Raw genomic sequence first — 18,524 nt, 5'->3', positions numbered from 1 at the left:
TTCATAAAATATGCAAGAGATGTGAACCGTCCTAACATTTCTCCTTACAGATACGTTGCATTTGATATCCATGTTAGTATTCTTAAAGTTTACCTCTTGCTCCACTTTCCTAAACAACGTGGATATGGTAGACTGAACAAGTGAAGCGCGATTACGAAACAAGACTTCTTCAGATGGAGCCATCAAAGAACATTCAAACAGTTTCTTGGACTTAGATCCCGAAGCATACTTTCTATTCTTCTGAAGGACTCGAGTTCCTCTTAAAGCATTATCATGACGAAGATCAACTGCAAGAGCATATGGATTTCCTTTCCGTGTCTATGAATTAAGGTTAATATTAATAACGTAGAGTTGCACCAAATTAATCAAATTATATTATTTAAAATACTAGTTAAAATTAGCTGAAGACAATAAATATGTAATAAAAAATGTAACTTTTTCTCTAAAAATACCCTCATTTATAAGAAAGAAAATGTGTGGTGACAAGAGAAGGCGTGAAAATTAACTACAATAATATAAATAGTATCAACAATCAAATAGAAGTAAAATGGGAAATTAACAAACCGAATTTGAGATGACTTGTAAATATCTCTTACCAAAAACAATGTTATACTCCACAATTATCTCTTATGAAAAAAAATGGAAAGGTAGTAAATTGTTACTCTTTTCATTTACTAAAAAAAAAATGAAAAACCATATGAAAAAGTTTTTTTTTAAAAAAATGCACACTAAAGCGTCTTGACAATTTCAAGCTGTAAGGTTTTCCCAAAAAAATTCTTTTTCCATAATTTAAAAAAAAATTGCAAACCTCCATACATTGGCAAGGTTTTTATATATGGAACTTTCATAAATAAAAATAGGAAAAATCACATAAAAGGAACCTAAAAATGACTAAATTTCAAATCAGGAATCCTTAATCTGTAAGTGAAATACAGTCAAAACTTTTAAAATGTGCAAAACAACTCTGATTTGAGATTTTATATTTTTCTATTTTTTTATGGGATTTTTTTCATAAAAATATTCCGTCATTTTTTTGTGAAGTTTTTATTTGAACTTTGTTATATTACAAAAGACTTTTAAATATAAAATATATAATAAATTTTGTTTAAAAAAATAAACATACAAGAGCTTTATGATTCACAAATATAAAATATATAATATTTAAAGTTTTTATGTACATTTATTGATAAGATTTAGATCTAAATATTCAAAAAAAATACTAAGCACAATACTTTTTTAAAAAAAATTCTAATTGTTTTCTCCCCATACATCGTATATTTTGCACCAAAAGAAAAGAAACTTGGTTTCGTAATATAAATATTTATTTCATGCTCACGAAGGATGGGGTTCCTAATCACCCCTCAAGAAGTTCCTTAGTCAAATCTACTGTTGAAATCTTGTGTTTCAACCCAGCAATTCTCTCAGAACTCAAAAGGCATCGTAACGTTTTTATTTGATGTATGCAAAAAATAATATTTGCAAAACTTAAATAAAAGTATAAATAAATTTAACATTTATTATTTTTTTAAAACTTATACCATTTATGCGTGAATTATTTTATAATTTTTTCCTATGTATCATTAACCATGTGTAAAATAAATATAATTATTTGAAAAATATATTAAAATATACGTATGATAAGTATTATGATTTATGAAGAATTAATGATTTTCAAATTTAATTATGAGACAAATTTTAAACCTGGTTATTTGATCAACAAAGAATTATATTATTAAACAATTTTAAACCAAATTGTTGTAATTTTTTGTATTGAAATCCATTTAATTATATGACAACCTTGCTCGTATCTTCATTAAAGAATAATAAAAGTAAGCACTATCAAATATTTATTTAATCAACTAATAACGTCACAAAAATATCACACATTGTGTCCAACTCCAGGAAAAAAAAACTTTCAAGTTTTCTTTTTCTCTTTATGAATCAAACCATTCATTTTTTAAAAAAAAATTACAACTCAAACTTTTCACAATTATCACCTTCGTTTTTGAATTTTGAATTTTTAATATCATTTATTCGTATGGTTCTTATTTACATTTACAATAAGAAGGAAAAGGAAATACCTGTTTATAATTACGATGTTCATTTTATCTTCTGCTTTTTAAAAAAAAATTTGCAAACAGTATTTGTTTATTTGACTACTCAAGAATATGCTCTACGCTACTCTACAGAGTAGAAACTACAAAACTCACAAATCAAGTAACTGGATGTAATCGCGTGTAATCGTGCCCATACAGCTTCAACTCTATATTTATATCGATCTCCGCCTCGATGATCTCGTTCTTCTCATCCACAGTAATCCCATTCAATTCTGAGCCTATTAGGCTCAGCATTTCAAGGCCATAATTTATTTTTTTAAATTTAAATATGTCCTTATAATAAACGATTAAAAAAATAAAAAATATGATATTAACATGAGCTTATAAATAATTTAAAATTATTATATTATGTAAATTGATAATTTTTTCATTATTTAAAAAATCATACTCATTTTGGTAATTTTAGAAACTAAAATTACTTATTCAATTATAATTCAAACAACTTACTTTCACAAACTAACTTATTTATAAAAATTAATCTAAACATAAGTCACATTACCCAAAGTAACTTTTACTCAATCTCACTTTTCTAAAAATCAAATTACAAATAATTTACTTTTTTACACTGCTAATCCAAACATAACCTCTATAAATTAAAGTAATGAAGTGAGGATTGAGGAAAGACGCAAAGGGTAGTGGTAACAAAGCTGTTGAACTTGAAAGAAAGAAGCGAGGGGCTGAAAGTGGAAGCAACAATGGTTTGTCTTCTCAAAATGTGAAGTCTCACATCGGCTGGAGAGAAGAGATGTTACATTTGGTATCAGAGCCAGGATCGAATCGGTGTGCTAGTAAGGACGCTGGGTCCACATCAGCTGGAGAGGGAGATGTTTCATTTTGGTATCAGAGCCTGTAGTCTTGCAACTCTATGATTTGTTTGTTGCATTGTATATAGATGATGGTGACATTATACAGTTTTTAACATATCCTTCCCTGCTAACATCTTAGTTTTATGTGTTATATTATTTTTTTCTTCTTTTGTTTTGTTTGTGTTAAGGTGGGTTGCATCCTTAAGAGAGGAGAAATGGTATAAAACTAAGAAGTTCAAAACATTATTATTATTATTTATTTATAAGTAAAAGCAATGCAATTTTGAGCTGGCTAAAAGAGATAATATTGCATTTGTATAAATAGATTTGAAAGTTAGACATGAAATTAATAGAATGAGATGTCAAATAAACAATAAATAAAAAGAATCATGTGCATTAAGCTTGATAACTAAGCTTTGCATCGCATTTAACAACAAAATTGTATGAGAAATATATCTTTTAACATAAGTATGAAACTATTGATTTGAGTATGAATAATATTAATAATAGTGCAAACAAATGTTTCTAGAAATTTGTTATTTAGTTAGACTCTTCATAGGAGAAGCAATAAATACATTTCTCATGATAGCTTGCCCTTATTATTTTTTTTATGCAACTAATTCATCAGGAGAATTCATAAAATTTATTATCAAATATTTTCTTACTATTTAGAGGAAAATGTAAGACCTTTTTGATGACAAAATAAGTGTAAATATGAAAAATAAAGGAAAAACAAATTCTGTGGACTTTTAAGATAGTGACAATTAAAACTTGATGATATTAGGTCAGAGAGAGAGAGAGAGAGAGAATTGTTGTAAGTGCATGTTAAAATCTTGGGTGATTATATTATCATATGCTAAGTCTTGATTGTAGGAATTTGTGGTAAGAGGGTCAATAATAATAATATGTAATTGAGATAATCTAATAATTTTTAAATGCATAAAAGATAGTGTCTGACATTAATACCTTGAACCACAAAACTATAAAGAATACTGGCCATTTAATAACAAGTAAATGAAAACCAAATATTTGAAAAAAGAGTGGAATTAAAATGAATGCTCTTTATTAAGAGATATTAAGTAGATTGACTTAATTTGACGATATTTAAGCTCATCTCATGAGGATACATAGCTTGTGATTTGACCTAAATGTCTTGTATACTTAAGAATGCATTTTTGAAAGTATAAGGAATTTAAATACGATATGAGTTGTCACAGGTCATAATGAAAAAGCAATGTTGAAAATATACGAGTTATATGAAACTCAAGGCAATAAGAAACTATTGTACGATTAAAACAACAACTCTGATACAAAATTAGTGATGTACAATGTTTTTGATAATATATATGTTGGTGTTTGATGTTGGATATCGTAGATTGTGCATTAAATATAAATACTTCTATATGCGTTTATTTTTTTATTAATATAATTGATCGATAAAAAGAAGAAAAAAAAGAAGAACAAGAAGGAGAAATAGAGATTAACTGTTAGGAATATTAATAAACAAGAGAAAGATTTAGTAACTGAAACTTAAGGTATATGTCACCAAAATATGTTGTTGATAGATACTTTGAATTAAGTATAAGACCATGGGTAATAGTAAAGACACTATGAAAATTATGAATAAATATATAGTATAATAGAGTGGCTAGGGTTAAATGAATAAAAGCTTGTTTTTGATATATATATATATATATATATATATTTAAGTGTGGATTTGTTTGTATTGATGTATTTTTTTTGACTTAGAGTTCACATAAAGTGATGTTGGCAAGATAAAGTGTTTAGTGAATTGCTATTTCTCTTTTTGAATTTCCAAAATTTTACATTAAAAACACTTTTGAATATTTTACTTGAAAGTCTAGGAATCAAAGAATTTTTCCTATTAAATTCATTCTCAAATTTTTTTTGAAGGTTGGTAATTATACATAAATTAAATAATGTTATTTCTTATTTTTCATGCTAAGAAGATTTATCTACCTATAAAGAGAGTAATAGTCAAACTTTATTAAAAAAAAAAAGAAAAAGAAGGAGAAATTACTTTTGAATGGGTAAAAAAAAAATTTAACATATTTTTACATGTTAACGAACCTAATAACAATATGATCCTTGGATTACAAATTCTTATAAATTCTATACTCACATAAGAAATGTTATAAAAGAGTGAGCAAAATATATACTACCTCCGGTCCTTAATATAAGACCCTGTTTGACTTTTATTTTAGTCCTAAATATAAGACCCCAATCCACTTTGTCTCTTATATTTATACATTTCTTTCCAAAATAATCCTTCTAATAATAAGAGTTATAGTCAATACACTTGATTAGCAAGGATATTTTATGAAAGACAACACCTATTTAGGACAAATAACTAACTCAACTTACTTCCTTAATTTTCTCAAATTAGTCAACTGGCTCTTATAATTAGGACCAGAGGTAGTATATAATAAAATGAATGAGTACTTTAGATAATTAATAATAGAAAAACAAGTATTCTTGTACTTCAAGTATTATTTAAAGTGAAATGTTGGATTAGGAAGTATGACTAATTTCATAGAAGTTCATTGATATCCTCTTTTTCTAAAGCAAATCGACTTCGATTCTTGAATAATCGACATCACTTCTGCTTCTATTGTAACAAAAGATTCCTTTTTATGTGGAAAAGGCCTGTATCAATAATTATGATTTTACGTATGGACAATTCCTCAATAATTGTGAGTATTATTCATATGAAAGTGTTACTATGGTAGCTTAGGATTATCTACCTAGGGAGTCTATCGCCTCTAGGATTTTAGAAAAATGAGAACTCCTTTTTCTCTGGTTCCTTAAACTCTGAAGAATTCGGCGGAGCTGCCTGTTTCGAGAAGAAGCGAGCTGTTCTGAATGCTCGATTAGTTCCACTAGGTAAAGCTCCACTCCTTCTCGGATGTTCGATCGCCAGCTAGGTCAGATTGGAACAATAATTTGTTAGAACATATTATCTTTTTATAAGCTTAAAAATTTTTATTTACACATATATATAAGATTTTTGAAATTTTATAATAAATTATTTTATTTTTAATTTGAAAGATGCCTTTAGAATCAGAAGGAATTAGAAAACCCTCGTAAAATGGTGTTTTGACAAATAATATATGCTCTGAGTATATGTGTGTGTATATATTTTCCCTCTATATGTGTATGTTTAGTATGTTGCTCATGATATATTAGTTTGGCATTGTGCTGGTGACTAGTTTGAATGTATTATTCCTACTATATTTAAAATAAAAAATCTAAGGCATACTATTATGTAAATTCATGCTCTCATATCATATTTGCTTATTTTGAAACAATCTCAAGGTTGAATGATGAATAAAATACATATGTACAGGAAAGAGTTGATTCGCTTAATGATAAGCATTATATTAGTGAGTATGAATCTATTTCAACTTGTTTACAGCCCATAAGATGATACTCCTCCGGTCCTTAATATAAGACCAATTTAACTAATTTGATTAGATTAAGGAAGTTAGGTAAATTAGTTAATTATAAGAAAAGTGACACATTTTTCCTAAAACACCATAATCATCTTTCTTAATATTCCCTCTCCCTCTTTTACTTGATTATGGTTGAGGGAGTATTTATAGGGGTAATTTAGAGAAAATTGATAAATATGAGAAAGGGGTCTTATATTTAGGACCAAAACTAACTCAAAAATTGGGTCCTATATTAAGGACCGGAGGAGTACTAAACAGTATTCAATAAACGTACACATGTATGTGTATTTTAGATACAGTAGTAAACTTCATCCATATCTTATATGACTGCTTTACCACTAAAACATTACTGAATGTTTGAATAAATAAAAATTTATCCTTAAAGATGAGTTAAGAAAAATGCTGTGAACTAGAAAATTTTTTGTGCAAATTAAAAGAAAAGGAACATTCTTTGAATTATAATTGGCTCAGTATTTTTAATCAATATTCATTCTTCATTTATGAATATTTTATTCAGAAAGTTATAGAAAATTATTTGAAAATATTCCAAAACATTAGGGAATAATGATAAATAATAGTTACAGGTGTGGGTTTGTTCTTAACATACATCCATTTAGATGAAGAAGATGGAGTTGTATTAAAAATGGCATGCATAGTCTTCTAATTATATTTTGAAATAGTCATATAAATTACTACAGTTAAACATTTTGATTAAATCCTAAGATTAGTTTCGTGAGAAAATTAGAGGATAAGGGTTACTTACACCTAAGGTTTATGGCAATCGTCTCTGTATGTGGATGTGACATTATTTATTTGTATGAAATTAACATAAATAAATGAAAAAAAAAAAAGATAGAGTAAATTGGTTGAGATTTTTGATAAAATAGTAGAGTTAGTAATATAAAATGCATGGCTCTTAAGAATTTTTTTTTAAAAAGACAATAGTTAGACTAGATAGTTATGAATAGATGAGAATAAAAGTTTTTAGATGCACTCCATTTGATAAACTTGAACAAATCAGGGATATATATATATATATATATGTATGTATATGTATATATGGAAGCACCGGCGCAAACTGCTTTGAACCAACCACGTTGTAGGGCAAGAATAAAAGAACCGTGGACTCCAAGTGATTTACGTACCAATCGTGATAGACAAAGAACATTGTTGCGGAAAGTGGAAATATGTACGAAGATTCTCGGCAACTCTCTATTCTATCACGATTTTCGACACCTCCTGCTAACTTAATCGATTTCTAAACATCTACGTAGGGTTTTGGGTGCAGAGTCAAAGATGCGGATGGTAATATATGGTTTGGTAGCTTTGAATCGTCTCAGGATTCTATGTGGCAGCTTTGTCTTGCAATATTGATGCAAGAAGATTTCAAATGGATTGGAAACATAGAGATATTTGATCCTATTCTTTCTGTAACGGAATGCCAAGTTTTAGACGCTCTTCGTTGTTCCGTGCCACGTTTCGATGAAGATGGAAAGAAGAGAGTGCTAAAACCGACTATATTCTTCATGCTACATTGTCCAGTACACTTGTACAATAACGTATTGGAAGCAAATTGGAATTGTGATCTATTGTCATATTTGGTGACAGCTGTAATTCCTATAAGATGACGGGGAGGCCAGATCATTTAAGACCTATTTGGACTGCTCACAGATTTACAGATGAACTCATAATGAGGCATTATTGTTATGTGTCAGAAAAAATAACGAGACATTATTGTTTACCTGTTGAAACTTTGAGTTGGATGTTTGTCAGCCCTACTGCCGAGACGGATCTACGATTTATGGATAATATTCCTCGCAAAGTAGAAAAGAAAATAGAGTTACAGATTGATCCTTGTAGAGTGAAAAACATTGACAAAAACAATAGAAAGTGGCATTGACAAGTTTTGAGAGTTATGAATTCTATCGTTAGGAATGAACTGAGACAAAGGGGATGCTCTGTATGGTCATATTAGTATGAATATTTGTTGTAAATCAATTTTTAACCATTTAACTAGCTGAAAAAGTATCACCTTCCAATATATATGACTTGAATTGAATGAGCATCTATACATATTGAATTTCTCTATTTTTTCTTTTTACTTTTAAAATACTACCTCCTGTTTTTCATGTAAGATCTTGTTTGATTTTTATTTTGGTCCTAAATATAAGATTCCAATACATTTTGTCTATCATATTTATCTATTTTTTTAAAGATTGTTCTTCTAATAATGGTAGTTCTAGTAAACAAAATTGATTAGCAAGGATATTTTGAGAAAAATAACACTTATTTATTACAAATAGCAAATTTAATTTATTGTCTTAATCTACTCACTTTAAAGATTCCGAATAATCATCACTCTTGACTAAAATATTTTGGGACAAATTTGCACTTTAACCCAGAAAAAAAAATGACGTGGATGACTCATGGATTAGCCAACTCAGCACATTTGGTCAACTAGCAGTCAAACTTAATTTAGATAAAAGCAAGGGCGACATTGCTACAATTTGAAAATTTTCAGGGTGACATTAAACCAAAAAAAATTACGGATATCCAGTGCTCTTAAGTAAAAACTTTCAGGACAAATTTGTATCATAATCCTATAATAATAATCCATGTATTTTGTGAATACATAAGAGAACTTGTACATGCCATATATTTTCAAAGTCTTTTAAGGACTCTTTCTTTTGCCAACAATCTTTTTAAAGAACTAGTATTTATATGTTGCAGTGGAGTAATCAATAATAAACACATAGAAAACTAATAAACGTATGGACATCAAACTAAAAAAGTTGTTGGCAAAAAAACTTTGTTCATTGGGTTGTTTTGGATATATTGTTAATCAAAATATCTTCTTAGATAGCTTTCTTAACTGTTCTTTTTAATTTTCCTCCATTTCTCTTTAGAGGACTCTAATAATTAATTGTCTAATTTATCACTTTTGCTGGCTCCTCCAATGGCTTTTTTTGAATATGCCTAAGCCACATTAAATAATTTTCTATTATTTTCTCTTTAATAGATGCCACGCCAACTTTTCTTTATGTAAATTTATTATGAATCTAATTTTTTTATATGATCACATATCCATCTTAATATCCTGATATTTATTATTTCAGTTTTATGCTCATCTCTTTAAAGCTCAGCATTTATTACTGTATAATATTAGTGGTCTTATATGATGAAACTTTCCTTTAAGTTTACATGGTGCTTTGGGTTAGTATACATCTCATTTTGAATCATACAAAAGCTATTTTAATTTAAGATTGTGAGATTTATGTCATTAACTACAAAAATTATATATAAAAAAAGAATGAGAATCATGAACCTTCACACACTTGATTAGATGGGAAAAAAATTATGGGAGGAAACAAAATAAGGAGGAAAAATGAAGGAGGAAACAACTTTTCCTCTACTTGAATGGGGAGGAAAATTTAAAAGAGACAAAAATAAGAAAGAAAATGAATGAGGGGACACACCACACTTTCCTTCCAAGAGATTTTGGAAGAAAGCTTCAACCTCTTTCCCGCGTTCCCCACCCTTCTTGCTCTACTCTGAAACTCTTCATATTCTCAGTACCTCCAGATCCCACCTTCCAACTTTGGTTATGCAAATATGGGATTTTTTTTTTTTTTTTTTTTTGCTTTTAGGTCGAATAACCAGATAGATTAGAAATATTGACTATGTTTTACTCTGAGCATGTTGCTCCATCCCAAGGAACGCTCGCTTTCAGCACTTCTGCGTTTTGATTTTGTGTCAAGACTTTGTTTGCCGTATTTCACACACACACACACGTGTGTGTGTGTGTGTGTGTGTAAGACTGTGTGTGTATTTGAAGCTCACGTGATAACCCGCGAATTAATGGAAATTATTTGCTTTCAGAAGTTAATCACTTTGACGACAATAAAGCTAACCGAACAAAAATCGCATTTCCCCTCTTCTTCGAAGCACATATATAATTAAATCCGATAAGCATACTCCTAAATCATTCTCCTAGTTACGATAAATTAATAATTAAAATGGAATATACTATCAAAAATAGTGAAATATACTGTATCTCCACAATACGATCATACTTCATACCATCCCAATCATTTAAAGGCCCCTTCCTCCAAAAATGAAGAAAAACACTTCATTGACTTAGAAGTCATGAAAAAAGACTTCAGTTTTTCTCACTCCGAACAAAAACTACGTTCACTTCGTGGGCTAGAAAATGCTTAGTTTTTCTGCAAGGGACAAAAATCTCCGAAATAAAGTCATTCTGTGTTTGGATTCAATCACATTACGACACAAAAATCTTCATGTCCTATTAGATGAGCTGTGTGGAGCATCCATTTCTTATTCAAGTCAGACACACTATTCCAAATTTCTGATGTTGATATTCTTCAATAAATACTCAATGAACCTTGTGCGGTATCTTTCAACTTTAGCCAAACTTCTCAGCAAGACTCATACCCTCAAGAGATTCCAAATCCTTTTACAAAATCCCAAGATTCTAACACATTCTATGCTCCCTATAGAGAGAAGAGAGAAATAGCTCAAACAGAAGAGCAGAATCACAACATGAAGGACATGGAGTTAGAAAAAGAAGACCTTTCTGTGGAGAAGGTGTTCTTTGTGGTGAGCTTTGTGCTAAGTGTACTGTTCTGTTCCATAGTGATGAAACTGAACCTCACCACTGGGATTATACCTTCACCTAACGTTTCTGCCGGGCTATTGGGTTTCTTTTTTGTGAACACTTGGACTAAGTTCTTGAGTAAGTCAGGCATGTTAAGGCAGCCATTTACAAGGCAGGAGAATACTGTTTTCGAGACCTGTATTGTTGCCTCCTCTGGCATAGCCTTCAGTAGTAATATCTCCTTTCACAACATATCCTAGTCCCTAATATAATTTATCTCTATTGTTGATGACTAACTCTTCATCTCTCAAGCTAGGATCCAGACTGGAAGTTATAATGAGAAGGTTTTGGAGTATTTATTATCATATTCTACAAAGAAAACATAGCAAGTGAATATTGTTGACAGTTCCAGCATCATATGATTGAGTTTGTTCAAAACTTATTTTATATATTCTTTGATATGCCAATATATGATATAGAAAGCCTATTACAGGCGGCTTTTGGAGTTACCTCTTTGGAATGAGGGAACGGGTAGCCCAGCTATCTTCAAACAAAACTGATTTCAAGGACCCAGCAATAGGATGGATACTTGGATTTCTCTTTATTGTTGGCTTTCTTGGCCTCTTCTCGGTTGTGCCTCTAAGGAAGGTGTGATGCAAAATTGCTCTTTCTTTTTTTATCAACTCATCAATAATTATACTTTAATTAAAATAAGAAACCTGCATATTCTCTATCTCTTTATAGTTACTTCAGCAGCATAATGCTTCATGTCTTTACCACTTTAGTTTTTTTTTTTTTTTAATTCATATTTTGTTGTATGTTGCAGATTATGATCACTGACTTTAAATTGACATATCCAAGTGGGACTGCAACTGCACATCTAATCAACGGCTTCCATACTGCTCAAGAAGCCACACTAGCAAAGTAAGGCACTGCCAAAAAAAAAATTACAAAATCAAATGTTGGGCAGAAGTTACTGATCCTAACTAATTGAATTGTTCTTCCAGGAAGCAAGTGAAAGTGTCGGGAAAATTCATCACTTTCAATTCATATGGGGTTTCTTTCAGTAGTCCTACACTGCTTCTGATGATTATGGATTCCGAGCCTTCCCTTCAATGGGGCTGAAAGCATACAAGTACGCCATCACATCTCCTTCCTTTCTAATGACACACTTATTTAATTGGGGAAAAGTAAATTTTAGAGCAGCATCATCTTCAACTATTAGGTGAGTTCATTTCAGCCTTTAGTTATTTGCAGGTTCTGCTTTGATTTTTCTACAATCTACATTGGAGTGGGAATGATTTGTCCACGTATCATCAATATATCACTCCTGCTTCGAGGAATTCTTTCTTGGGCGATTGGTCCCCTCCAGGCCTTGACGAAAACAACATGCAAGATCTTGAAGGTTACAAGGTAAGTCTCTTGGTTTAAAGCATCTTATTGGTCTGTATTCCTCTTGATAAGCATCTTAATTTTGGCTCATTATTAGATCCTAGAAGATGACAGAAACCTATGGATAAAGTCTGGGCTTCACCTAGCCAACAGTATCTGAAATTGTATCTTCTAAACTAAGAGATCGTCTGAAGTTTCAATTTAGTGATTTGAGTTACCCAAGTTTTATATGGATGGTCTACGTTGTTAATGCTTTGTTATTTATGTTGATATGTATATATAAGGGAAGCAAAAATAAATCTGATAAAAACACTTCTCATTGTAAACTTAAAAAGAACTGTAAATTGTCTAAATTAAATCTAGGTAGCTCAAATTGCTCAATTGAACAAATTACAAAATCCCTCATCTAAGAGGCTCCAAGTGCAAATCTATAACTGAGCAGCCTAAGCCCTGAACAGCTCTTGCCGCTATGTTTACTAACTATCTATTGATCTTGAATTCAGATATTCATAGCCATAGCCATGATCCTGGGAGATGGTTTGTATAACTTCTTCAAGACGCTAGGCCATACCATCACTGGATTGTATCAACAAATCAGGGACAAATGACGGGAAAATGTTCTTCCTGTTGTAGATCAGAACTCTCCTTCAGGTCCTCGGCAATCCTTCGATTTCTGGCACCACACCCAACTCTTTCTCAAAGATCAGATCCCCACATCGTTTACAGTTGCAGGCTATGTTCCAATTCCCATTGTCTCAGTGATTACTCTTCCACACATCTTTCTCCAGCTAAAAGGGTACTACATGTTGGTTATCTACATTCTAGCTCCACCCTTAGCATTCTGTAATGCTAATGGTTGTGGCTGACAGATTGGTCACTTACATCCACTTATGGAAAGCTTGCCATATTCACAAATGGAGCATGGGCTGGAGCATCACATGGTGGGATTCTTGCTGGCCCGGTAGCCTGCAGAGTGATGATGAATATCGTCTCCACAGCCTCTGACCTCACACAAGATTTCAAGATAGGCTACCTTACCCTAGCTTCACTACGCTCCATGTTTGTGAGCCAAATAATTGGCACTGCAATGGGATGTGTGATTTCTCCTTGTGTCTTTTGGGTTTTCTACAGAGCTCTTGATGACCTTGGGACTCCTAAAAGTGGATACCCTGCTCCATATGCTATTTTGTACAAGAACATGGCCATCCTTGGGCTGGAGGGCTTTCATCTCTACCAAAGAACTACCTCCTGCTGTGTTATGTCTTCCTTGGCTCTGCCATTTTGATAAATTTTATTAAAGACCTGATGGGTGCGAGAGGGAGGTTCATACCATTTCTGATGGAAATAGCTATACCTTTCTATTTAGGGCCATATTTTGCCATTGACGTGTGTAGGAAGTCTGATATTGTTCATTTGGCAGAAGGTAAACAAGGCCAAAGTAGATACTTTTGCGCCAGCAGTTGCTTCTGGTTTGATATGTGGGGATGGAATATGGACTCTACCTGCTTCAATACTTGCTCTTCTGGGATTAAGCGAACAATTTGCATGAAGTTCTTGTCCAGAGCTACAAATAAAAGGGGCGGTGGGTTTTTAGGTTCTTGAGGCAAAGTTTGGCTTGGTATCAATATCTTATGCCTTACTGTCTGTCATTCTGTTGGACAGCACCTTTTTTAGTTATGAACTTTAAAGTTAAAGATGTGCCAGGCACCAATATAGGTGAAGCAACTAAAATATGAAGAATGAAAAAAAAGTGGTATGTTATAAAGCAGATATATCATGGAAAAAAAAAAAAAAAGTATATGTACACAAGTTTAGATTGCACTATGTAATTTGAGGTTTCTAGAAGATCTCGATTTCAAATATGCTTTCTCTAAACTCCGTATAAATTTCACTGTATATGATATTATTGCTGCTTATTAGCATTTACTTATCTTCTTCCACAAAGACAAAACTGACAATCACCAACTTCAGTAATTTCCTAGTCAACATGTTTCGAACAAACGTCTAAATGTAAGAGAAGAAAAACAATACAACTAGAGTGGGGTAGGCACGTGATCTCAATCATTGTCAACAAAAATTAATTGTCGCAAGAAATCGAGATGAAATATCCATTAAATATATGTCCTCTATTCTTAAAAAAAGGTAATTTTAGGGAAAGCATTAAATCCTCCATAATTCTTCTTCTAATATCCATGGAAGGCCTCAACCAATATGTAGTGGCTCTCTCACTTTTTAATAGATTGCCCACGTAACACTCAAAGAAGATAAGCTTGTCCATTGAATCCCAGTATGAAAAAGAAGAAAACGTTAAAAGAATTTCATTCTATCTCCTACTCACGGTGGGGTGTGTGTGTGTGTGTATTTCTCATTTATAAGCCAGAGTGGGGCGTGTTCAGCAAAGCCGTTACTGTTCAACCATTTTAACGAGGGAAATGACATCACGCTCTCAATGAGTCCAATCTTCATCGCTTCCGTCAGTTTCCTAGATAAAACAAATATAAATGCAATGGAAAATATCAGGTTAGGAGTGTCTATTACTGCTGTAAACTATCAACTGTGAAAAAAAGGGTTTAGTGGCCGCTAGGGTGAATGCCTATGAAAGCCAGCATGCGAAATCTCATCAATAACTACCTTTGAAGTACTCGAAAATTCTTCAATGTCATCATCATTTTCAGCCTACATTGTAATGTACGAGTACGGCGTTAGATTCCTGACTCCAATAACCATCGCTAATAAGTTGGCTTTTTCCATTGGCAAAAACGAAGTCAGTTATTTCCTTGGCATTTTACACAACGTTATTTTATACTTAAAGATTCGCTTAATATTGACATTAAAATAGTTGAAATTCATAAAATATGCAAGAGATGTGAACCGTCCTAACATTTCTCCTTACAGCTACGTTGCATTTGATATCCATGTTAGTATTCTTAAAGTTTACCTCTTGCTCCACTTTCCTAAACAACGTGGATATGGTAGACTGAACAAGTGAAGCGCGATTACGAAACAAGACTTCTTCAGATGGAGCCATCAAAGAACATTCAAGCAGTTTCTTGCACTTAGATCCCGAAGCATACTTTCTATTCTTCCGAAGGTCTCGAGTTCCTCTCAAAGCGTTATCATGACCAAGATCAACTGCAAGAGCATATGGATTTTCTTTCTGTGTCTATGAATTAAGGTTAATAACGTAGAGTTGCACCAAAAACACAATGTAAAGTCAGTGTGTTTCTGATAATACATGTAAATTGGTGAGCAAAGACCTCAAGGCTTAAAATAAAGTCCAAAAGAAAAAGTTGCTGAAATTCTCTAACAAATCAATTATAAGGATATTTAAACTACTACGATCATTCACAGCAGTCTTAGCTTCCACCTCTTTTTTGAGCACAGAAACATCAGGACTATCCAAACCAGAAGAAATTTCCGCAAATCTAAAACAGCAAAACAAATAAGTATGCATTTCCGTCTCAGATGACAAATTTCAACTTAAGCCAGCCAGGTCAGTTTTAAAAACTTAGTGTAATTTAATTAGACATAATGCCTTAAGACAACCGGGAATATAAATTTCTTATGAATTCATGGCTGGAAATCAGATCTAAGTGATGAAAAGGCTAATACTTGTATGTTTTTCCAGAAGGTCTGTCTGAGTGATGAACTGGAACCACCTCCTTCGCATCTTCCAAGATGTCTTCACTCTTCGACATATAATTTTCAGGTGTCTCTGGGTGCTCCTTTGCATGCTGCATCTTATTTTTGGCAGCACGTTGAGTGGCTGCGGATGCGGAACCAGCTCCACCTGCAAACTCATAGTCAGCTTGTTGTCCCTGGAAAAAAAGTCAAGAATCAGCTTAAAAGACTTTACTCTCATTATTCCTCATTCCGTATAAGAGGAAGTAAAAGCTGCTTCTCATATAGCCGTACGCAACTGTCATTGATCAACAACGTTTACCTCATACATTTCCTTTGGAAAATCAAGTCTAGTTTCTTCAGGGTTTTCATCTTTCCTCCCAATCCACCATGCATCTGAAAATAGAATCTGGGAAATCTAGATATTGTGAATAACAAACACGGGTTTGGTTGGCGGGAAGAAGTTGAATGGAATGATAGCCCATTACTGTTAGTTTAGGAACAATAACAAGCCACAAGAGGATGAGCGTAAGAAAAATGCAGAATTGTCAAAGGGAAGAAAAATGCAGAGTTGTCAAACCCATAAAGATTGCAACTGCGATACAATTAAGGAAAATACCCCCCCCCCGGCGATTTGCAGGCGAAAGATATCAGCTCAGATTCTCAAAACACATATCCTGATTATTACATGCACAAACATCTGCCGAGGCCTGAGAGGCGCGTTGGGAAGGGATAAATGCAAATTACAGAGAATGCAATCTTACTGTTTCACCTGATCGCTGCAAGCATAATTCATGCCTGCATCAGCAGATTTACAATTTTTGTCGATGTTGAATCCAAATCAGAATGCCGAGCTTGTTTGTTAACTTCCGTAATCCACTTCGTAGCTCTCAGAGTTAAAATTGAAACGGAGAGAGCAGTTCGGAAGAGAAAAGTGTATAGTCAAGAAGGGAAGTAAACCAACCATAGTATCAAAATAATCCTCGCACAGTGCATTCCTTCCATCTCTGGAGAACTGCAAAGTTAGATATCCGTTCTTTGGATATAAGATTGTTCCAAATAACTTCATTTGGCCCTGAAAAAATGGAAGTAAATATGAATCAGATCAGTTGATCTACTGTAGAAAATCAAATTTTCACACTTCTCAAATTTATAGAGTGCTCAAGATAGTCCAAAATAAAAAATAATGAAAGAAATATATATTTCCTCTTTTACACTCTGGTTTCTATCCACCAAACCAAACAAGCATATAGGAACATGCACTAATAAATCAGCGGCCATCTTTAAAATGCTCTTAAAAATGACCAAGTAAGCGTATTCACGCTGTAAACTTGCAACCACAAATAGTGATTCGAATTGAAGGCTGAGAAAATTTGCAGTCCAATGTCCACGTTACGACTTCCGCTCTCATACCCGTAGGAACCAAAAACACAGCAAATGCATCAATTGAAACTACAAAATGCGTTGAAGGAAAGCGTTGAAAAACCTGAGGGAAATCGACGTAGAGAACGGGGTTTTTTGTTCCTAAATTCTTGAGATCACCGATCTTGCCGCCGCGGCCGATGGGAGCAATGTGACCTGGAAATGAGAAGAGGTACTTGTTCCTTCGCTGGGATTTCTTCACAATGTCTTTGCCGAGGTGCTTAAGCACTGTGTTTGAAGGATTGAGACGACGAGAGGCTTTGGCTGGGATCTCAGAAATTACTCCATTAGAGAAGGCCAATCTTTTGAGCCTCTGGCGCTCTGCAGCTTCTGGATTTAGCTCCTTACGCGCTTCATTCTTCTTCTTCCAACGCCGGATTGCCATTCTTGTTTCCTGATTCTGTAGAACAAGTCTCTGGTCCCAGGATCAGGAAAAGCACTCACGCTCGGCTCTTCCGCTGAGTGGCGGGAAACAACTTTTTTTCGGGGAGGAAGAAAACTAGAATAAGTTTTTATTCTTAATTTTCCTATCAAATTTTGTTAATGTTTAATTATTTATATGTAATTCTAAAACTTATTTTGTAACGTAATTTATATTATAAATTCAGCCTTATATTTATATTTATATTTAAGGCTAAAAGGGTATAATTTACGAATACAAATTTAAAGTTGCTCTGCTGTAAATTAAGCAGGTGCGTGCAAATTTCACGTCAATACTTCCTTTTCCCCCCCCTTTGGATTTGGAGAACCATACCTCATATACTTTATTTTAGATAACGAATATCTATCCAGCAACCTTTAAACAGAAAGAAACAAACTTTGACTGTCAGTTGTCAATAAGCTAGTGGCACTAAATAATGAGTCAGGGACTCTTTTCGTTTACTGAAAAATGGAAAACCATTTTCACAAAATACTGATTTTTTTAAAAGACGTACAATGAAAGGATCTCAACAATTTCAATCTGTAATGTTCTTCCAAAATAAAAAATAAAAATTCTACGCTTGAAAAAAATTGCAAACCTCCTTGCATTGGAAGGGGGTTTTTATACACGAAACTTTCATAAATAAAAATATTCTGT

General features: G+C 32.6%; 1 protein-coding gene and 1 pseudogene across 1 annotated transcript; one reads left to right on the top strand and one right to left on the bottom strand.

Moving 5' to 3' along the window:
* The first annotated feature begins 11,336 nt into the window (after positions 1-11,336).
* On the top strand, positions 11,337-14,322 carry LOC114760507 (probable metal-nicotianamine transporter YSL7; annotated as a pseudogene).
* A 527-nt stretch (positions 14,323-14,849) lies between these two features.
* Positions 14,850-17,843, bottom strand: LOC114760483 (DNA-binding protein RHL1-like). The gene is made up of 8 exons (XM_028949738.1): positions 17,511-17,843; positions 16,989-17,099; positions 16,347-16,433; positions 16,016-16,221; positions 15,753-15,828; positions 15,342-15,566; positions 15,035-15,079; positions 14,850-14,885 (listed from the first exon to the last, which is right to left on the bottom strand). Exons 1-8 carry the CDS (start codon positions 17,829-17,831, stop codon positions 14,850-14,852), a joined length of 1,107 nt encoding a protein of 368 aa, XP_028805571.1. The 5' UTR covers positions 17,832-17,843.
* Between the last annotated feature and the right edge of the window lie 681 nt (positions 17,844-18,524).

This window comes from Neltuma alba, unplaced genomic scaffold (assembly GCF_004799145.2).
Source record: "Neltuma alba isolate B1F8T4 unplaced genomic scaffold, ASM479914v2 tig00010982_pilon, whole genome shotgun sequence".
In the NCBI taxonomy this organism is placed as follows: domain Eukaryota; kingdom Viridiplantae; phylum Streptophyta; class Magnoliopsida; order Fabales; family Fabaceae; genus Neltuma; species Neltuma alba.
Note: the sequence above shows the minus strand (reverse complement) of the source record. Positions and strands in the feature narration are given on the sequence as shown.